Genomic DNA, 23,957 nt, shown 5'->3' on the forward strand with positions numbered 1-23,957 from the left:
AAATGAAGTAAAAATTGTTACTCAAGTGTTTTCATCCAAGTTGATAAACAGATGTTTGCCAGCATGGGAAAAGAAAACTCGTGGGACTGAACAATATATGTTGAATATATAGAAACGTAAATTGGAAATTTAAGAACTGGGCCTTCAAAACCTTTTGCATAAATGGACACTTCACATTTTCATTTTTAACAATTAAACTTGTTTTGCATCTAGATGATATTTGGGGAATTGGATACATTTTTGCCAAAGGTAAAGATAACGAAACTTGCATTTTTAAGCTATGTAATTTCATATTTTACCCAGATATTTAGCAATATTCTTTTATAATTTTAGAGATCTCAAACTCAAAATAAAGGATCTTTGTGCAATTCATGTTTGGATAAAAGCAGTACATTATCCCGTAAATCAAGAGGAATGTTTATCTGAACCACATGTTTTAGACTATTTAAAAAAGCAGTGAAATTCTACGATGCACAGGAAAGAAAGATGATATTTCATGTCTCATTTTGTTGGTTGGATGATATTACATGCATCATAACCTCTTAATATTTCATTCCACATTAACCAATTTGATATCAAACTTCCCCCAACACACACTTAATCTTGATCATTCTATTTACTTTACTACATGCACTATAGCCAACAATGTGTTTTAAATTTACAAACCAAAAATGATTCTAAGAATCACTTTAACAATTAAGACAATAATCTCAACCAATTTATTTTGAGCAAAAGGCACTGTTGCCTTTTCTTGTTGAGGTGATGCATTCTTTGTTAAGAATCCCATAATCAGCTGTTACTGTCCACTGGAAACTGGTTGCTCATCTAATAGTGGTCTGCGATCTACCATTTCCTTGTTCGATATACATTAATGAGCCACAGTGGTGCAGTGGTTAGTGCAGTACTGCAAGCTACTTCTGCTGAACTCAGGCTGACATCAGTTTGGCAGATTGAATCTCATCAGGCTCAAGGTTGACTCAGCCTTCCATCCTTACGAGGTCAGTAAAAAGAGGACTTGGATTGTTGGGGGCAATATGCTGACTCTGTAAATCTCTTAGAGAGGGCTGTAAAGCACTATGAAGCGGTATATAAGTCTAAGTGCTATTGCTAATAGGCAAGCATATTTCAGAAGAAATAGTAACATTGGTCCACTATTTTATCTTTCTAACAAAACAAAGCAATAAAATTGAAAGGATTAAAAAATAAGATTGTACACTTTATTATTTGGTTTTGTAATTTGGAACAAACTTTTTGGTTTTATAAACAGATCAATGTTAGTTCTTTACTCTAGTCACTCCAGATAATTTGACTTCCATCATCCAAATCATTGTGTCTTATGAATATTTACATGTTCTCCCCACAAATAATGGGGGAGGTATCAAAGACTCTATCATTATAAAGGTTTTGGAATATTATTCTAAAAAGCTTAGCAGAAAATTAGAGCTTCTGAATTAAATAAAGCATAAAGTTATAGATAGGAAGTAGCTATGTTTGTACATTTGTACATTTATTTTTTAGCACATGTGTGCATCAGAAAATGTAAACAAAGTATTTATATATAAAGTAAACAAATGCATTTAATGGTTCCTTGATCAAGACCTTTGATCTTTTTAAAGAAAAAAATATTGCAGACATTTATTCTGAAAGGATTTAATTACATGACTACCCTCTGAAAATACTTCTGAAGACAAGGTATCTCAAAATTACATGTAAACTTTGTGAAGCATTTCAAGGATGCTGCCATATTCCTAGTGATGGGGAACATTGTATTAATCTTTATCTTGTAATAGAGATGTTCAATAGATGTTCAGCGAGATAAGTTTGTTTAGCCAAGGAAACCAGCTAAAATTGAGTCCTTGAGTTGGATCAAACTTTAACTGAAGCACAGTGATTAGTTTTGGATTCTACAGATTAAAATGTCTACAATGGATATGGTGATCAGGTAGAGATCCTGCTTTATGAGAAAAGATTGAGAGAGTTGCATTACAATTAGCATATAAATAAAAAAATGAAGACAGTTTAATTCCCATCTTCAAATATTAGAAAGGGAGCTGATCAGTAACAAAGAGAGAAAAAAGTTAATTAAATCTTAGGAAGCGAAAGCATTTCCAATAGCTCTTTAATGGATTTTCCTCATTAATTTTTTCCCCAGTCAATACCATCTACAGTATTAGAATAGTATAGTAGTAAGTTTCAATTAAATAATTCCATTTTACCATCACAGAAAATGTAAAATATTAAACTTTTTAAAGTAAGCAAAACAGTGAATGTCTTACAGTGTTTTTTCATGGAAAATTACAAAGCCAGCTATTTTACTTATAGAATATAAAACAAAATTTTTAAATTATTCCAGGCACAATTCAAGGTGTTGGCTATTACCTATAAAGCCCTATATGGCTCAGGGCCAGACTATCTACAGGACCGCCTCTTGCCACATATCTCCCAGAGACCAACACAGAGTTGGCCTTCTCCAGGTCCTGTCGACTAAGCAGTGCAGGTTGGCAGGACTGCGGGGGAGGGCCTTCTCTGAGGCTGCCCCAGCTCTATGGAACCAACTACCGCCCTGATGTCCGTACTGCTCCCACCCTACTAGCCTTCCGTAAGGCCACGAAGACCTGGCTCTGCCGGCAGACCTGGGGACCATGAATTGTACATCTTTCATGGCCAAACTGTATGAATGGTGTGTATGCATGTGATTATGACTGTTTTAATAACAAATGGATTTTTATTATGGAGTTTTAGTTTTAGATATGATATACGACTTCTTATTGTTCTGTATCTTTTTGTATTTGTATTATATTATTTTGCAAGCCGCCCTGAGTCCTTCGGGATTGGGCTGCACCAAGTCAAACAGACAAACAAACAAACAAACAAACAACATTATTAATATATTTATTTATTTATTTATTTCCAGACTGAATTGCATGTTCAAATTATGAAGCACTTCAAAAAACGCTGGTGATAAAGAAAGTTATTGCTTTCCTTATTGAAATATTCCAAATTTTTGAGATTGATCTGTATTCTTTAGTTTTAAACATATTGTTTTATTTTATCTATAAAACTATTATGTTTTCAAGGGAAACTAATTTTGGAAAATGAACTCTCCATTGGGAATAATTAAGTCTAACTGAAAAATAAATATAGGGTAATAGTTTAGCAACACCTTTGACAAAATATGTGAATGTTCATGTTATTTCATGGGTATTACTTTTTAAGATAAACAAACCTATGATATCATAAATATGGTTTGGTTTCTACCATTATGTACATTAAAATATCAGTTTCTTTAAATAACACTTAAAAATAGTGTTTGGGATGAGATTTGTATTCTCTCTCCGAATCTTTAGAAAATTATGTTTTCCAAAGTGGGGAGGATTTTCCCATTACACTTTTCCTGTGTAAAAAAGAGGTTTTCGCTCTACCCTATCTCTTTCCTCCTCAGTATTTTTAAAATGGGAAGGTTAAAAGTTTTCACATTAATTTATAATATGATATTTGGAATCGATGTTCTGTATCATTACTGGAACACTAGATGGATTTTACTGCTTTCCCATTCAAATTTCTGTTCCCTCAACACAAGCATTGGCAACAGGCCTTTTGGTGAACACATCATTATTTACTTAGTGGTGCTCGGCAGATCTTTGCAATTGGATGGTATTGGCAATGTAGGACCTCTGAAATCCTGGAAGGCAATCCACTATTTTCCAACTTAAATCAATTAAGAATCATCAGTAAAACGATCCAGATTTTATGCACTATCTCTGTTCTCTCATTGGACTTTGCTTGAGCTTTTGGACATTTTATTATTTTCATCCCTCTTGCTTATTTCACCCACATCATTGCCTGAAATCTCATGGTAGTACCTAATGCTTGAAAATATTCCCGATTCCTGCGATAGAAAGAGGAATGAATGTATATTTTTTCTTACAAGCTAATTGGATAGCATGAAAGAAATGAATGTAATAAAAGCACAAGTATGCTTGTTAAATATGTTTTAATTTATAAACTTAAATGCCAATTAACAGGAGGAAAGAGAGGTACAGTAGGTTAATATAACAATATTTTTTTAATGTAAACTATTTTACCAATTTTAAATCATCCTTACTCAGGATCTCTCAGTTTTAGGTAAAACTTTTAGAAAATACAATATTGTTGATATAAAAGGTTTTAATATCTTGTTATCCATTATTATGACATAGAAAGTTTGATACTACCTGAAAAAAGCAACATTGATTTTCATGTGGCTTGAAGATCTTGAATTAAAAGAAGATCCCTGCAGATTTTTAATGGAGCTAACTTTGATGAAAAAAAGGTGGGCTTGCTTGACTAACCATCCTATTACTTAAAGCACATCATAAGAACATAAGAAGAGCCATGCTGAATCAGGCCAAAGCCCATCGAGTCCAGCATTCTGTGTCACACAGTGGCTCACCAATTGTCCATGGGGATCTTGAGTAGAAAGAGAAAGCAAAACCCTTTCTTTCCCTTAACCCCCAACAAATGGTACTCAAGGAAGTCCTGCCTGCCTCAACCAACATAGAGGAGGCACATGGACATCTGTTTCAATAACCACCGATACACTTGGCATCCATGAATCTGTCTAATCCTGCCTTGAAGCTATCAAGGCTGACAGCAGTCACGACCTCTTCTGGAAGTGAATTCCATAAGCCAATCACCCTCTGGGTGAAGAAATATTTCCCTTTATTTGTCCCTGTTTTCTTACTTACATCAGAAAAAGGATGGTGGCCCCTTCTATTACTAATAATTGCTTTTCAAATTTTCCATTATTAAGGCTGCCTGCATAGTAAAACAGATATTTATACTGAATTTGGTCTTGTTGTAACTACAACAATGTGAAATTACAACTGCCATATTTTTAGCTGATGTTGGCTTCATACACTTTGAGTTTTTACCAAAACTAATCTCATGGTTTTGAAAGCTATATATAAATCTATATGCTGCGGTTCCAAGCAGTAGTGCCTTTCGTAATTGAGAGATGGACATTTTATCAAAATGTAAATTTTCTAATTGCAATTCAAGATATCTTTTTTGTATAGCATCCAGGGTGCACTCATGGCAGCTTAATGCCATAATCTTTAAAATGTTCAATTTTAAAATCTTGATAGTGAAAGGAATAAGGAATATGCCTATTATAATAACCATGTATAAATGTGACCAAATTCCCTGCGTTAACCAATGAATAATTGAAAATGAAATGCGAGAGTGACTCATTAAAATAAATGTGGCGAAAAAGAAAGGTTTCTTTTCATCTCATAAAGCACTTCAGAAATCTTTATTATTGATAACATGGTATTGGTATTATGAATTAATGTTCAACAGTATGTGTGTAATGATAATCACTAGTATTGGTTAAAAAAAGTTACTGTATTTTTCGGAATATAAGACGCACCTTAGTTTTGGGTGAGGAAAATAGGGAAAAGAATCTGCTTATTCATCTGGCTAGCGTCCTTAATCTGGTCAGATTCAGCAAATTATTTTATCCTCTGGTTAAGAGCTTAAAAAAAATATTCTGAGAGAGTAACAATGAAAGAGCTTTCAAGCCAGTAAGAACTGGGAACATCATTAGCACCGGGAAAGAAACAGTCTGAACAAGTAGAGCAATGGAAAAGCACCCTGCAAAGACTTAGGGCTTAGAAAACATTCTTTGCACAGAGTAACTTCCAAGCCAGTAAGAGCTGGGAACATTGTTAGCACCTGGTTAGGGCTGGAAAGAAACTTACTTAGAGCAAGTTAAAGTAATGAAAAAAACCCTGCAAAGACTTAGGGCTTGGAAAACTATTTTCACAGAGAGAAACAATGAAAGAGCCTGCAAGATAACAGCTGGGAAGATTGTTAGCAGCTCTGAATGTAGGGGTTTTTTTCCAGTTAGGGTTGGAAAAAAACCCCTACATTCAGAGTATAAGACGCACCAAATTATCAGCCTCTTTTAGGGAGACAAAAGGTGTGTCTTATAAACTGAAAAATATGGTAAGTTCAATTTTTTGTAACACCCAGAGACTATTAGCAGAGTAAAATAGATAGCATATAACAAATAAATAAACTACATGGACACAACCACAGATTTGTTATAGATGGTCACATAATCAATTACATGTTTAAACAAGAGAGGTGTGTGATGTTGTATAATGTTTCAGGTATCATCACAAATTGTTCCAAGTAAAGCTGCTATTTGCAATTGATTGATTGGGATTTTGTAGATGGCAATGGACTTATTAATTTGTCAATCTAACAATATTAAATACTTAAAGTGATGGCTCCCTTTGTAAATCTAATTACAAAACTTATTTGCCATTCATATAAATAATTGCACATTTGCTAGTTTGGCTATAGTAATAAACACAGCATTTTTATCAGAGACAAACAATTTTACCTTTTATTTTGAGCTATGATTCTTGATTGTTATTATACACAGTAAATTGTATCTGTTGCCTTTGATTCACTGGCTAGCTTTGCATTTCATATTAGAAAAAAAATTCTCATTTATATATCCATAATGTGAATACTGTAAGTTTAGATCTAAAAGCAAAAATGTATGGAACTTGTAATTTATTGTTTTTAATATGACATGGGTCTGGTTCAATTGATTTTGCTATTTTCTTTAATAGGTTTTTTAAAAGTTGTTTTTCAGAAACAACACTGCTATTGTTCAAACTAATTTCTTGTTTTGTATAGGCAGTTACTTGTTATGTCATGTCGCTTGCCATGATTTACTAAGAGGAGAGGAAAAGGCTCATATAACATTTTGAGACATGTATAAAAAGCCTGTTTCCTTCCCCTCCTCCTATTTCTCTAGGGCATACGTTTATACCAAGCCAAAAAGTGATATCATGCTTTGTTCATGCAGAAAGTGTACATCAGTCCCCAATTCTCTCTGGAGCAGAAATGATCCCTGTTATTTATTCATTTTATTTATTTGATGTTGCTAGTTTAAATGCATGAAACATGCACATTAATCGATGCATAGTCGTGATCAGAATAAGAAATCTTCCGCAGTTCTTAATTGAGGTCTAAAAACACACAGATTCTTGGGGTCTGTTTTAACCCTCAGTACTCCTAGATAGACATTGGTTTTATACAAAATGAACTTGCCTATATTTCATTCGAACTATATCACATGTCTCATTATTTGAACCTATTCAACTACCTTCAAATATGAGATGAAAGTAAAGATCAGCAAAGGCACCTGCTGAAGCTAACTTTGAAATATATCACAGCAGTGAGATGCTGATTTCAAACTCTTTAGAATGAACTTTAGTATGGTGAGTCACGGTTCAAGGAATCTACATTTTTAAAATGATTGAAATAAAACTCTGGAGGATTTCTGTTCTTACAGTAGTTATCAGTATTTTACCCTATTACAAGGTAATCAAATTCCATTTTTCTGAGATTTTATTAGCAATAGCACCTAGATATATACCGCTTTACAGTGCCAAATTGTAGGCAGCTGGCAGTCAGCAGAAGTAGCCTGCAGTTCTGCACTCTAACCACTGTGCCACTGTGGCTAATAGTATCTCATAGTTTACTATTTATATAATTTATCCTTTATCACCTAAATAAAACAGGTCTGTTAAGGAAGAAGATAAAAATAACTGGATCTGGGGGGACGGGAAGAAAGGGGTTTAGTAGAAAGCCAAAGATTAAAGAAATGTTTAACTGTATCAAAAATAATAGGATTCAAAGAAACTCAAATAGAAAGTACTTTGTGACATTTTTGTTTTATATTCAATAATGGAAGAAGCACCATGCATATGATGTTTAGTTCTAATAGTTTAATAAATCAATCAATCCTGAAATCTGAGTAGTGATTTCTGCTCAGGAGTTCATTCCTCCCCCATCTCACCCCCATTTTGTGCTATCCTAATAAACCATAAATGTTGAGAGTGAGAATGCTTAGAAATTGTGTGTGTGTGTGTGTGTGTGTGTGTATGTGTGTGTGTGTGTGTAGTTTTTCTACTTGGAAATGTTGGTGAACTTCATCTAGTTTGCCTTCCAAAATAATCTTTATTCTTTCAGAAGTATTCATCTCAAAGGAGATATAAACTAGAAATTTCCAAATTCTCTTCCAAGTTGGATTGAATTTATGCATTTAGAAAAGGACCCACTTGTAATGATTCTCCATTTCTTTGTTTGGGCAGTTTACTTAAGTAGCCCTAGCTAAAAGTGGTTATGAAAGCTTCCTTGGATACAATCCTTTGGCTGGGAAATGGTATGAACATTTGATAAATAAATCAGTACAGTTAATAGAAATTATTTTTTTTAGAAAAACATCCAAGATTCTCCATATATATTACTATATTTACAGCAGCACGAAACTTACAACTTCAGCCTGATGATGGTGAATGTGATTTCACCGAAACGTCGCATAGACACTCAAAATATTACCCGGGGCAAAACCAGAACTCAGAACAATCTACATATATATATAATTTATATATATATAAATTAGAGGTGAATGAACAAAAGCTTAACTTTTGAAGACCTGATATTTTTGCACAGAGATATACTTGCTTTTGAAGATGATTTGTATCTGCGTAATCTTTCAATCCTTTATGGATATGCATGCTTGCACAAATGTATGGAGAGCCAGTTTGATCTAATGGCACCAGGCTAGAAACTAGGAGACCATGAGTTCAAGTCACACCTTAGCCATGAAAGCCAGTTGGGTAATCGTGGGCCAGTCACACTCTCTCAGTTCAATCCATCTCATAGGGCTATTGTGAAGAAAATAGAAAGAGGGCAGAGAATTAGGTATGTTAGCCTCTTTGTTTATAAAAATTGATAGATAGATAGATAGATAGATAGATAGATAGATAGATAGACAGACAGACAGACAGACAGACAGACAGACAGACAGACAGACAGACAGACAGACAGACAGACAGATATCCTGTAGGTGAATAGATAAGTTCAAATTTAGAAAGGAAGCCGATTGGCACCCATTGGAATGGAAGTATGACATTGAGATGGGCAGCTATACAAATTGAATTAACAGAAATTCATAAATAAGTAGAGAATAGTCTCAGGATGGCTTTGAATGGAGCACATGTTGGGAAAGAGGAGAGGTAAAAGATTTGGCTGTTCCATTAATACATGAATATATTAATTAAGTCATATGGGGGCTGTGTACCCGGACCCCCTGTTCTTTCTTAGAACTGAGATGGAGACTATAAAACTCTTTCTTAGGAAAGCTACTCACCAGATATTTCTTTCTGTAAAAGGCCAATTTCTACACCAGTTGTTCGCGCTGAAAGGAAATAGAAGGATAAAAGCTCTCATATATTCTGTTACAACAATCACTATTGTTCTGGCATTTAGAGCACATTTCTGGTCCAAACACTTTGCCAAAGTCTCCTTTCTTTATTTCATTCTTCTTCTGGTCTTCTAGTTTACAGAGAAAGATATAAAAGCTGATGAACATAAAGGCATCCAACGTACTCAGATTTCTTGTGTTAAGGATTTCAGCAAAGTTTTGTCTAAATGCCTCCATGTTGCATTTGGCAACACCCAGCAGCCAAGATGGTTAATACTAAGCACAGATCATTTATCTTCATATCACCATCAAAACTACATGACTTCCATATCTTCATATTTAAACAATACATTTTGGAAATTTCCTTTGGAACCTTTTGATTTGATACCCTATACAAAAATGCTTCTATGGAAAGTTACCACTAGCACTAATGTATTACACTACATTCTCATTAGAATAGAATCACTTTATACTTTATTCATTAAATGATACAAGGATGAAATAAAATAAAGTTCTTCCTCATATCTATAATGCTCCTGAGGCCAATGTCTGAATCCTATAAAGGTGATAATTATAGTAATAAGTAGAACTGGTTCTTTTAAAAAAAGTTGAAAGTAAGTAAGGTATTCAAAAGTATGCTATTTTTCATCACTGTTGTAAATGCAATCAGCAGCTGTTTGAGAACTATCTGAATATTTTGCCATAGTCACATTGAATTTAATTTTTATCTTACTTTGAACCAGCTTAGGTATAAATTTTGACATGGAAGCAACATGTAGACTAAATGAATTGAATCTCATTGAGCCATCATTGAAAATATTGTGTTGCTAGCGCTCAGCACTGATATTAATTACATTATCAGAATTGACCATTATCACAGACCATACCTATACAAATGAAAGTGGTACCTCAGATTATGATATCACAGGTTTTTTTTTAAGTTAGGATCAGGAAACAGGATCAGGATCTGTAACCATCATGGGGAGAGGGGTGGCATACAAATATAATTAATAATAATAATAATAATAATAATAATAATAATAATAATACAGATGCATGTATTCCAACCCTTTGTGCCTACCAATGGTGGGGGTTTTTTGCTACAACAATAGTTCCTCACCTGTTTGCAAAGGAAGCCTCATGCAGGGATGGGTTCTAACTAACCTTGCTGTAGGTTCACTTCCTCCCATGCCACAGGGCCACACCTCACATGTGCAGTGGTAAAAAATAATTTTAAAAATCCAAACAAAAGCCAAAAAGATGGCAACTGGATGTACAGTACTGAAAACTGTGCATGCACAGAAGAAAAAACCCCAGAAATTCCCCCAAATAAAAAAATACCACCACCCCCAAACACATACACACACAAACAAAATCAAAGACAAGATGGTGACCACAATCAGGTGCCGAAAACCTGTGCAGAAGAAGAAAAACAAAAAAAATTCAAAAGAATTTCAAAACCCCCAAATTCTGGAAAAATTCAAAAAAAGAGAGAGATGGTGGTGCCCATAGAACAGCACCACCAAACCGGTTCGGTGGTGATGTCACCAGCAGATTACTACTGGTCCAAACTGGGAGAAACCCACCTTTGGCCTCATGTAATCCTAGCATGTGTCTACTCAAAGCTAGCCCTTTTCCTATAGAGGAGTTAGAACTGGTCCAACAGCCAATGCTGGCAGGATGGTGCTCCAGAAAAGGCAGACTTCCAGGTTCTGGTGTGCAAATCCTATAAACATCTGGCTGTCATCCATGCGCATACCGGGTTTTGGCACTCTGCGCATGCAAAGGGATCATGCTCTGGAAAATCTGAACTTCTTGGTTGCTGGTGCACATGCGCACTTGACAATCAGATGGCTGCCACACATGTGCAAAATAGATTTTCAGCACTGCTGTGCACGTGAAGGACAGCTGATTGTCATTCACATATTCATGCCAGAGACCTGGAAGACAAAGCTGCAAGGCCTCACATGCCAGGCAACATGGCTTCACGTGTCAGTTTGGGCACGCATACCATGGGTTCGCTATCATGGTCATAGAAGAAAGGAAAAATGATCCTGCGTTCTTCTCATTAATTTTGCAGAGAATTTTTATGCAAAGAGCTTTGGCAATTTACCACAAATATTGAAGAGAAGTACATAACATAACCCTTCATAAGAGTGAAGCACAAAGACCCCATAGTTTCTGTGGTCTCCCCCTCCTTTTGCATTATTCTCACATTGCTAAGCAACCAAGGTCACACTGCTTTGTATCCTGTGCTATATGTTCTGTCACTTTTAAAGCTGCCCTCCCCCCCTCTTCAAAAACATTGTCATTATTTGGGAGCATAATTAATAGATTCTAAGGCTGTGATGACTTTCTCCAATCATTCTGGTTTTCTGGCAGGGTGCTTCATCCAAGCCAGGGCAGCCACACAGCTGAGGCTCAGCTAGCTGAAGTGCTCTCCCTACCGAGGTTTAATTAAAATTTCTAGCTAGTACAATCTGTCATTCCTGTTTTGAAAGCTGCGGTTCCTGCAGCCCAGAGTGGTTCCAAGTGTACATTTGCAATTTTGATTTACATCTTCAAAGCAGCCTTCGCATGTATAACGCTGAGTGACAGCCAAATATGTCTGTGCAGTGTTTGGGCCAATGCTAATTGGAAGCAACTAGTTCAACACAATTACTCCTTGCCTTGTTCCTCTTGCAAATGTGTTTTGGGAAAATGGCTTTTAAAAGTATACAGTGGGCTCCCAATACTAAGTTGGGAGCATCAACCATGATTTGGAAAAGTGAGGATAAGGGGGGGGGCTAAAATTGGTGTTTTAAGACTGGGAGTGGTTTATATCCTTATCTTAACAATTAAACCATTGTTCATAAGCAGGCTGGATCTCCAGACTACGCATCAAGAACAAAACCCTAGCATTTCCTGATGTTGGGTGATATATAGCTGCGGGAGGGGGAGGATCATTGCTTAATTTTTTTAAAAGGAGCCAAGGCTTCTTTTAGTGGTCCCTGCATTATGAAATGCTTTATCTTGGGAGAAAAGTCTGGTAATGACCTATTCCTCCCCCAGTGAAGGGCTACCAAATTTTTACTACCACACTGTGGATGTGGCTTATGCAGGACACCCTGCATTTTCTTTCATAATCTTTCACTGCAATTTGGGTGCTCTGGGATGGAGCTCCATTTTCACTATCTCACTGCGTTCAATAGCTTTCAAATATATCTTTGAGATTTGAAGGCGGTGTGAGCTCCAGCCTTTCTTTTAGGTGGATGACACTCACCAGTCATACAAAAGAGGTGAAGCTTATGGCTTGGCAGTGCAAGCCTGTGGTCCCTTATTTGGGTAATATTTTTAATCTGGATTTTTGGGAGTGGGGATTATAATAGCTAGGGAAAATAAAGGGCAGTCGTTTGATTTGATTTTGATTCTGTTATTCATGTTTTGTTTCTTGGATGGTGAGAAAGCTTCCTCCTCTCCCGCTATCGATAGAGTGGCTTAAAATTTTGTTATATCCAGCCAGCCAGTTAGCCATCCCATAATAAGAGCCGCAGTGGCGCAGTGCTTAGAGTGCAGTACTGCAAGCTACTTCTGCTGATCACCGGCTGCCAGCAGTTTGGCAGATCGAATCTAATCAGGCTCAGGGTCAACTCAGCCTTCCATCTTTCCGAGGTGGATAAAATGAGGACCCAGATTGTTGGCGACAATAGGCTGGTTCTGTAAACTGCTTAGAAGGGGCTGTAAAAGCACTGTGAAGCTGTATATAAATCTAAGTGCTATTGATATTGCTATTCCATTTCTACACCTAGCCAAGTGACTTGTTTGGGTGATTTAAAAATTCTATTAAATAAATGATTCTAAAGAAGACTATTCCTAAATTCTCCCATGAATTTAGTGTAATTGATATGAAATAAATATGCTCTTGGACTTCTTGTCCAACCCTCTGCTGACCATAAGAATTTGGCCATGCCAAGTTTGGGGAAAATATTATCCAAGCAACTTGCTTTGCATCCTACTTATCTTATAGTGCTGAACAGTGGTTGCCAATTTTTAAAACACAACACACCCTCCCCCAGCTTTGGTTTAGGATCAAATAGACAAATCATAGGAATTAATATTTTGAAACTATGAAACTCAAGACTTATGGGATTTCCAAGCCAGTTCAGATATTTTCCCCAGTAATAATTGTATGTATGTATGTATGTATGTATGTATGTATGTATGTACGTACGTACGTACGTACGTAGGTAGGTATCAAATCTTTGCTCTCCTACACACAAGTTAGTGTGATTCGCACACATTATACAGAGCATGTCTGCCATCTAGTGATAGATGTCATATTTGCAACTTCTTTGACAACTATTATTTGAGATTTCCAAGTTATTAAATTGGTGACAGAACTAATAGGTTTCTTGGAAATTATTCACTTATGTCGTATTTCCTCTTCATAGTGAGATGCAGACCTTATTAATATGTAGAAACATTGACTTATATATTTCATATATGCTTTTCACGAAATGACAGGCATTTCATGTGAGGGCAGCTCTTTTGTTATATGAATGTCCTTTCTTTCTTCCCAAACTATTCTAACCATATCAGATTAGTAAAACAAATCAGTCTATTTCTTATTTCAGTAAATCATTTTTTAAATTTAGTTTTAACACAAGCCAATCTTATCCACATGCCCCAAATAAACACGTGATCTATTAAGCCATCATCCTTCATCTGCATTTCTTCTGAGCAATTTCTCTATATATTTCTCTTTCTCTTTCTGTCTCTCTGCCTCTCTCTCATATAAAATTTAAATGAAATATGGTAACATGTTATTGGTACATTTTAAAAATGTACACAAAGGAGAATACAAATACATATACAAATTATTTTGCACTGTATACATGCGTATATAAATGTACAAAATATTCATTCTGGTATTTTGTTTCATGTTTCCTAATCAGAGTATCAATGTTCCAAAATGTGATAATATAGGCTTGTGCTTCAGAAAATTCAAAAGTTGTGAGGAATTGTTTCAGTCATCCCTAGCATCTTGCAATAGCAACAATTCTTGAACCAGTTTTAGGAAAGTCAAATGAAACTTGGACAGAAATAAAAAGTTGACCAGATGTGAATTCATTAATCTCCACATGAGCAGAGACATTATCAATAGAACTTCAATTCATCTGAATTTAATTGTCTCTTTAAAGCAAAGCAAAGTTTTCACAGGCAATGGATTTTTTAAAAATTTCATATTTTGCTGACCTAAAGTACAAATGAAACTGGCTTTACATCACTAACTAACATATTTGCATTAAAGGTACTGTGTATCAATTATGCCAACTAATCTCAATTCTATCACATGCATACAAGGCTTCTTTCATTGCCTTTTCTTCTTCAAAACTCTTACTAGCTGCCCACTTTTGCATTCTATCTGCATTCTTCAACAGCCATGCATTTTACTACATGTTTCATAAGTATGCCATTCCCATTACTCTCAACCTATTTGAGAGTAACCACTTGATCTTGATGGGCTTCCAAAAGAAGTACATGTTTTTGGTTTGTTCCTTGAAGCAATGTCATCTGACACTGTCCAGAAAGTGTGCCTTTTCCATTGCAGTGCCTGTTCTCTGGAAAGATCTTCCTCTAACTGTCCTGCAAAAACATTTGACCCTGACCCTAATAGCCTTCAGAAAGGCACTGAAACCCTAGTTCTTTCCATAGGCATTGAAACCAGAGTGATAGGATTTGTTCCCTGGAGGGATGTAAGGTAAATTTGGATATACAGTACCCTTATCCCTAACCTTTGTATAAACATACATCTTGGATTTCCTACATGTGGTTATCATTCTTTTCCATGTGTATTTGTTCCCTTGTTATCATACTGTTACAGAGTAATTTACACAATTGCTCATAAAGATCCATAGAAAGAGATGTGCTAACTTGGGCTATAGTTAATAATCTATTTTGAAATATGTAGACTTAGCTTGCAAATCTTGGACAAGCCTTGTGGCAAAATATTTATGGGACTATTTTGGTGAGTAGAAATATCTAATATTTTTTACAGAAATAGTATGGATGCAAGGCAAAGATAATTATGATGCTGTTTGATATAAACTCAGTTTGATTAATGAAACTTTTAGGAGCCTCTATAAAGAATTGTGACATATGGGAAACTTCAGATATGAACTCCACAGAAGATTCAATGTATAACATTTAAGAAATTTATCTATAATGAAAGGGAAAATAAAAGAGAAAGATTGTTGTTTTTTTCATTGATCCTCGAGATAATTTAAAGAATAAAACCATGGTGATTTCTGGAGTCATCAGGAAATCTAATATCCTCCAAAAGGCTACTATTTAAGTAAGAGAGTTGAAGGAAAGTTGAAGATTTGTAGATTAGCAATTTCAGGACCATGGACAGTGTTACAAGTGCTGTTGTCTAAACATTTTCTGCTTAAATTCAGGATCTTAGAATTGGTTGTGTAATAGTTTAAGAGGTAGATTTCTCAACAGTGATTAGTAACAACTTATTTGAGCTAAGGGATCTGGTGGGAACTCCATTCCACTTCTGTCCCAATTTATATTAAAATCTAATTCTCTATGGAGATTCAGAGCTGAAGAAGCTTCTTGTATGAAAAGTGAAATGTCTTCAAGGAAAAACAAGAAACTCCAATATCTTCTTGAAAAAGTACATTAGGTTAAAATACTAACTTTGTTTTCTTTCCATTTGTTTACTGTCAAGTAATCAAAGAGTGGTTCTTTTTTTCTCCTTTCTCTTTTCTAGATTGTTGATGCTGCAAAATTCTGTATTTGTTTGGAGCCATGATATTACATTAAGATGTTTCTTCTGATGACATTCAAGTCATCTTTCTGACCTTGGGTTTGCATGTGAATAAAAAAAGAACAAGAGATTTCCTAATGCAACACAAACATTCTATTTCCTTTTTAACCCAAAAACTATTAAGAAAGGAGCATCGAAATTATTTCAGCTTTCTACAGATAAAGTTCCCTTTCATATTAAAACATAAGGTTCTGACATTTCACAAATGGATGCAAGAATGTCAACACTACTAAGATATGTCTCTATAATTACAATGACCATCATGACTAGGGGAAAATGCTTTCAAAGTATCACATTTTAAAATTCCCAATATTTTCCCCCTAGCTAGAAGGATGACCTCTAAAGGTTTCCATTGATTAATCCCCTCCAGAGCTTATGAATCTTTCATCTTTTCCTAATTTGGCATGAGAATAACAGCAGTTGTTTTAGCTTGTGAATTTTTCTTAAGGTCAAGTCTGTTGTGCTTGAAATTTATATTATGTTGCCGTTCTTATAATTAATCCATCTTATATTACTATTTTATTTCCCCAGTTAAGGATTGGAGGGAGATACCAACCAATAAATCAAATGTTAGGCATATCTGAATGGCACATATCATATAAAACTCTTTAGTTGCATTCTAATTGTATAGTTGTCTTTAACTGCATGGCTTTTAACTGAATTAGTTGCTGCAAGTTTGTAATCCCCCCATTGTTTTATTTAATTGAATGATATTAACAATAAAACAATATGTAAGAGATAAGAAAAAAATAAACTTGATTTTAATTATTAGAAGATTAAATAAATTTGGGTTAAACATGCTTCAACTTTCACCTTTCCTAAAATATTTACAAAGTTTAAAAAATATTAAATATCATAATTGCAATTGTAAAAACTAAAAGAAAGAACAGAACATGTCATTCTTGTAGCCCATTATTTCTAAAGCTACTTTTCATGCATCTCTTATTTATTTATTTATTCATTCATTCATTCATTCATTCATTCATTCATTCATTCATTTATTAGATTAGATATGTCTTGTCAAATAAAAAATGTTCCTCTTCTGCCATTTTTTTCTAAAATGTTATTTGGACACAATCCATCCACAATCAGAATAGAATAGAATAGAATAGAATTCTTTATTGGCCAAGTGTGATTGGACACAAAAGGAATTTGTCTCTGGTGCATATGCTTTCCGTGAACATAAAATAAAAGATACACTATTGACATTGTTGATATTAATTTCTGATTCCACTTTTCAAAGTATCCTGCGGTATTTTTAATTATTACAATATAACATTTCTAAAATATTATAATATTTTGTGTCATTCTGTAGTTCTTAATCAGATTTTGTATTCTCCTTTAATTAAAAACGTTAGTTCCCTCTAGTGTCCAATTATTGAAATTGTCATCTTTTATATCTTTAAAATAAATCAAGTTTCTCAGACAAGGGTTCTTTGTAATTAATTATTTCTAACTTATCTATTTAAACTTTTCAAAATCAAAATTTTAATTATCTTTCTGCTGTTTAATTCATTTTTATAATTAAAGTATTATTTCATTAAGGATTGAAAGCAGACTAATCCAGACCAATGTTTTTAGGCTTGTTGATTCAAAGATCCCTAATATCTAAAAAGCAATTAATAGTCAATTTCCTAATATAATTACTGGAGGAAGTGTGCAAACTTAGTTTTCTGTTAAAGGTTTTTCTTCCTCCTGGGTTTTATGCAGTGTTTTATCCAGAATATTTATTCAAAGTGCAGTCTATTAACTGCTCTAAATTTTTTCTTTTGTTTATAATATATAAAATATTATATTTACATTTTACTTTTCCCCTGCAATATTATTTGGCTTGTTGTTGTCGTTAGTTGCAAAGTGATGTCCGACCCATCAAGACCCCATGGACAATATTCTTCCTCCAGGCCTTCCTGTTCTCTACCATCCTCTGGAATCCATTTAAAGCTCAAGCCTAGTGTGATTCCATTCAGCCACCTCATTCTCTTTTGTCTTCGCCCTCTTTTGCCTTCAATATTTCCCAGCATTAGAGTCTTTTCCAGTGAATCCTTCCTTCTCATTAGGTGGCCAAAGTATTTGGATTACATCTTCAGCATATGGCCTTCTAAAGAGCAGTCAGAGTTGATCTCCTCTAGGACTTATTGGTTTGATCGCCTTGCAGTCCAAGAGACTCACAGGAGTCTTCCCCAACACCATAGTTCAATTATTTGGCATTCGGGCTTTCTTATGGTACAATTTTCATAACCATACATTGCAACTTGGAAAACCATAGCCTTGACTATACCCACTTTTGTTGGCAGGGTGATATCTCTGCCTTTTAGCATGCTGTCTAGATTTGTCTTAGCTTTCCTCCCCAGGAGCAAGCATTGCAGATTGGCTGCAGTCCCGATCTGCAATGATTTTGGGGTCCAGGAGAATAAAATCTGTCACTGCCTGCATTTCTTCCCTATCTATTTCCCAGGAATTGAGAGGGCCAGATACCATGATCTTAGTTTTCTTAATGTTGAGTTTCAAATCAACTTTTGCACTATTTTGTGCAATATTTTGGCTTGGCACTTTTATTTTCTAATCTTGGCTTAATTGCTTCTTCTGGGATTAACACAGATTTGGGTTATTGAGAGACAATGATAATTAACTGTATATATTAAACTTCCCAAACAAACTGATGTCATGTTTTGTGAAAAACCTAAGTCATCAAGTCATCGGGAATACACAGCCCCTCACTGAACAGTTTTTCGATTACTGCTGTAGTATTTGTGGAAGTAGTAAATGTGATAATCCATTTTTAACCATTTATACTGCTAGTGCTGTGTTATTGTGGAGCAGGTTTTTATTCTGAGGTAGTTATTTTGCTTTCAAGTTAATATATAAATTAATATAAAACAAGGCTTTGGTTAGTTTACTTTCCTTCTCCTAAAAACAAGACCATATCTTCTGTGGATGAACTTCCCTGTTTATGGTATAAGCAGATTGGAACAACTATTTATTTAATATTATTCAGTGATACTCATAATACTATACTCTGAAAATCAACCATTTTTTTAAAAAAAATATTTTAATGATGATTAAATATTAAGATTGTCAAACGGATATCCATTGTGCTACATATCCATTGTTCTTATTTATTTGTGCTGAAGACTGTTCAAATTAGATATTCAACTTTCCTATAGGGAAAATAAACAGACTAGAATATTGAATATGGCTGTTTTACCTGTCATTTAATGCTTAAAGCTGCAAAGTGTTTTGCAAAAGATACATTTTTGATGCAGCATTTTGATTAGTTTATTCAGTGCTATAAAAATGCAATACCATCCCAAGTTGTAAAATTAAGACCTGCGTATGAACAATAGTAATGGCCCTTTCGTCCTGATCAAATTGGTGTATGCATATCTAAAGAGAAATATTTGACTTCAGTGATTCCTATAGGCTAAATTACTCCAATATGTTGTTTATGAAATGGTCCCTGAAGATGCTCCATAAATTGCATCTGGCCCGGAGTACTTCACAAATACCTGATCATCACTCTATTGCAACTGTTTCTCTGCTTGCTGATTGTTCTCTAAGTCAAATGTGGATTATTTTCAATAAAGTTGATCTGGTTTGTGAACTCTCTTAAAACTGGTCTGGTCTGTGGATGGTTCCCAGTCTGTGACATGCCAGAAACAGGTCACAAACAAGCGAAGCCTCATCCATGGGATGCAAGTAGTGCACTAAAACTCTCTCTCCACTGTTCTGTCCGGCTCTCTGATAGAATCCTCCCAAAAATTCACAGGTACAAATTTCAGACACACACACGTTTGAAAATTCAAAACAATGTTCTTTATAATGAAAATTCACTTAAACCAAGCCCTCTTTTGGTATAGCAAAGAGCACTCGTCTCCAAACAAACTGGTAATTTGTACAAGTCCCTTATCAGTTCTGTGATACTTAGCTTGCAGCTGTGAGGCAGTTCACAGTCCTTCTTTCACAAAGTGAAACACACTTTGCTCTCGTTCAGTTTCAAAGCAGGGAAAAATCAGCACACAAAAGGTCAAAGTCAGTAAAGCAGTCATGAAACACAACGATCAGATAATCCTCCACAATGGCCAAACCCACAGGCTGCTATTTATAACAGCCTCACTAATTACCACAGCCCCACCCAACCACAGGTGGCCTCATTTTCTTTGATAATAATCTCTCAGTTGTTGTTGCCTATGCATCGCTCTCCGCATGCGTGGCTGTATCATTAACTCTTGTTCTGGATCCAAGGAGGAGCTAGATAATTGATCTCCTTCTGAGCTGTCTGCCCCACTCTCCTCCTCCCTGTCACTCATGTCTTCTTGGTCAGAGGAGCCTTCATCAGCAGATTCCACCAGGGGCAAAACAGACCTGCAGCATGTGGATGTCTCCCCCACATCCACAGTCCTTGGGGCAGGAGCTGGGCCAGAGCTAACCACAACATCCACAGAAGTGGTCTCTGGTGCTCAAAAGGTTGGGGGGCCACTGGTTTAGAAGGGGTTCATAAGCTATAGTTATTTCCCTAGAACCTCATAACAAGAAAAGGCACATGAATCTAGATTTAGCTATCTTTAGGGAGGCAATATTTTCTGCCACAGAATTGGATACTAACAATGAACTAAGCCTCCAAAAGTGGTTGCTCTATCCATAATAGGATCGTGCACAATACCAGGCCTTTCCACTTCTCAACAGTTGATAAATGTAAATTCTGTCCTTTGGATGTTTTAACTTTCCTTCTTTTTCCCCCCATTCCTTTTGCTAATTTAGATGCTGCACAACAAACATGTAATGGTTCGCGTAGGAGGAGGATGGGAGACATTTGCAGGATACTTGCTGAAGCATGACCCCTGCCGAATGCTGCAAATATCTCGGGTGGATGGCAAAACTTCCCCCATCCAGAATAAGTCTCCAACCATCAAGGACCTGGCTCCAGACAGCTACCTGGTGGTTTCTGCTCATTACAAAACCAAAAAAGAGATTAAGTGAAATTGCCTTCTCATTTTTTGGGGGGGACTTGGTATATGTAGACCAATGCTATTTTTCATGTGTAATCAAATTAGTTGATGCTTTGAAAGGACTTCTGGACTTAACATGCAGACTGGAAATGGCAACCCATTTCATGGATTGTTGAACGGTAGAACTATTTATTTCTAGTACTGTACCTTTTCATAGCAAGTTAGGCTTGGTAGGTTAATTACGAAAAGCAGATTTAAAAAAAAAAAAACAGACATATTTTTAGCCTAATTATTACTCTATGAATGTACTCGTAGGATAATTAAAAGAATATGAATCATGTTAAATTTGTTTCAAAAAGCAATAGGTTGGATTCCCAATAATTTGCCACAGCAAAGAGTTATATTCAGCTTAGTAAGGAAAAAAGCACAGATGGAGAAGGATAATGTAATGGGAAAAACATCTGGAGAGCTAATATTGTAATATACAATGCCAGACAAATATATACCGTATTTTTCAGAATGTAAGACGCACCGGAGTATAAAATGCCCCTTAGTTTTGGGGACGAGAATAGGGAAAAGAATCTGTTTACTAGGTATTCATCTGGTTAGTGTCCTTAGACAGCACATTATTTTATCCCCTGGTTAGAGCTTTAAAAAAACTTTATTCGGAGAGAGTGACAATGAAAGAGCTTGCCAGCCAGTAAAAGCTGGGAACATCACTAGCACGTGGTTAGGGCTGGAAAAAAACATTTGGAGCAAGTTAGACCAATGAAAAAAAAACCTGCAAAGACTAAAGGCTTGGAAAACATTATTTTCAGGAAGTAACAGTGAAAGAGCTTGCAAGCCATAAGAGCTTGGAACATTGTTAGCACCTGGTTAGGGCTGGAAAGAAACATTTAGAGCAAGTAGAGAATGAATTTTTTTTTACAAAGATAGGGTTTGGAAAACATTCTTCGCAGAGAGTAACAATGAAAGAAATTGCAAGCCAGTAAGAGCTGGGAACATTGTTAGCACCTGGTTAGCTCTGGAAAGAAACTTATTCGAGCAAGTTAGAGCAATGAAAAAACCCTGCAAAGTCTTAGGGCTTGGAAAACATTCTTTGCAGAGAGAAACAATGAAAGAGCCTACAAGGTAAGAGCTGGTAAGATCATTAGCAGCTAGTTATGGCTGGGGGGAGGGGAAAAAAAGCTACATTCAGAGTATAAGACACACCCAAATTATCAGCCTCATTTAGGGAGGAAAAGGGTGTATCTTATACTCCAAAAAATACGGTATATATTGTTCAAAGAAAAACAGCTCCTTGTTTGTACACTATATCACATACAACTCCAACCTTTGACATTTGTAAATCATTATTCACAGGTTAACATTTAAACATGTGAACAGCCAATTTAATTTTCTCAACCAATCAAGAATGATCACTAAAGATTAGCTTTATGTAACAAATTGGTGAATTTATTCCATGCTTCCAGGCTGGTTCCTATATAGAAAGAAGAAGAAGGAATTCCTATATGTGTAATTATACACATATTCATATTAAATGAATGGAACATTGGGAAAATATATACTTGCATCAGGCAGACCCATATTCATAAATAATTGCTGGGTCAATTTGCTAGTCCATCTACAAAATGAAATTAAAAATAAATAAAAGAAATCCTCTGTAAATGGGTGGCAAATGCTTTTGTTTATTCATATTAGAAAGTAGCTTATGCTGATATATATTGTGAGTTTGTCCATTATGTCTGCCTCTGGCATATCTCAAAATAATATCTATATGGCTTAAGGCTCTACAGCATACCTGACCCATTCGGTCAATAGCCATCCAGGGAGCAACAACAACTTTCCCTTCATTCAAAACTCAACACTAATGACACGGTAAAAACATAACAAACATGCCCAGAAAAGTCAGGATTCATGCAGTAGGTAGTTAACACCAGTTAATTTTGGCTACATGGACAGTGGCAAGAAATGAATAATAGCACCTTAGTAATATTGCTCTTTAGAATTAGTAGATGTTTTGAAATTATGGACATCTGTGAAAAATTATTGGGAATGTTTTTAAGTTACCAATTTCATTCAGGATTTTTTTTTCCATATTAACCTGAGATATATATAGAGACTGTTGACCCTTTGAGATAGTCTCTGCTTTTGAATTCCATTATATTTGGACAACCTGAAAAAAAATGAAAATAATATGTGAATTCTCTGTAGATAAATAATGGGAAGGGAATTGCCATACAGATCTCTGTGATATATGCAAATGCTGGGGTTTGGGTTATATGTTTTTTTTAATTTTCCTTGACTATACTTGATAACTTTGTGCCTTGCTAGGGAAAAAAATCATTGTTCAATAATTATTTGAATGGTGACTGTATAAATGATGTGATCAGCTGAAATCACATGGTGTATTAGAAATAAAGATACTTTAGAAACACTTCTAAGAACTCAATCCCTCCCCCCCATTTTCTACATAAATGAGTGTAATAAACCTACTTGAATTTCACAATCATGTATAAACTACGTAGGTCTCCAAAAGTGATTGCTCTATCCCAGTGTTTCTCAACCTTGGCAACTTGAAGATATCTGTACTTCAACTCCCAGAATTTGCTGGCTGGGGAATTCTGGGAGTTGAAGTCCAAATATCTTCAAGTTGCCAAGGTTGGGAAACTGCTGTATCCACAAGAATAGCCATGATACAACACAATATTTTAATCACAATGCTCCAATTTGGTTAAGACCTTGAGGAATGGATAACTTAGCACTGGCAGGAGTTGCATTTAATTTTTCATTAGGCTTATTTGAAAAGTTGTTTGTTTGTCCAAAATTAATGATTTCCCAATACAAAGGATGCAAAAATATTGGTTGTAAGATCTCCGTTACAATCAAAATAACACCGCAGCCCAGCAACAAAACAAAAGAGGGT

General features: G+C 35.3%; 1 protein-coding gene across 2 annotated transcripts in view; it reads left to right on the forward strand.

The window, feature by feature from the left end:
• The window catches only part of GAS2 (growth arrest specific 2), a 124,006-nt gene extending 102,944 nt beyond the window's left edge, over positions 1-21,062 (forward strand). The window contains exons 8-10 of one of the 2 annotated variants that reach the window (XM_070735233.1): positions 8,668-8,679; positions 17,808-17,821; positions 20,844-21,062. In XM_070735233.1, coding sequence (XP_070591334.1) covers positions 8,668-8,679; positions 17,808-17,821; positions 20,844-21,062 — 245 coding nt within the window. The remainder of the gene's footprint in view (positions 1-8,667; positions 8,680-17,807; positions 17,822-20,843) is intronic. The other variant, XM_070735226.1, reaches the window with a different exon arrangement.
• The last annotated feature ends 2,895 nt before the right edge of the window (positions 21,063-23,957 follow it).

The sequence above is a fragment of the Erythrolamprus reginae genome, chromosome 1, assembly GCF_031021105.1.
Source record: "Erythrolamprus reginae isolate rEryReg1 chromosome 1, rEryReg1.hap1, whole genome shotgun sequence".
Taxonomy (NCBI): domain Eukaryota; kingdom Metazoa; phylum Chordata; class Lepidosauria; order Squamata; family Dipsadidae; genus Erythrolamprus; species Erythrolamprus reginae.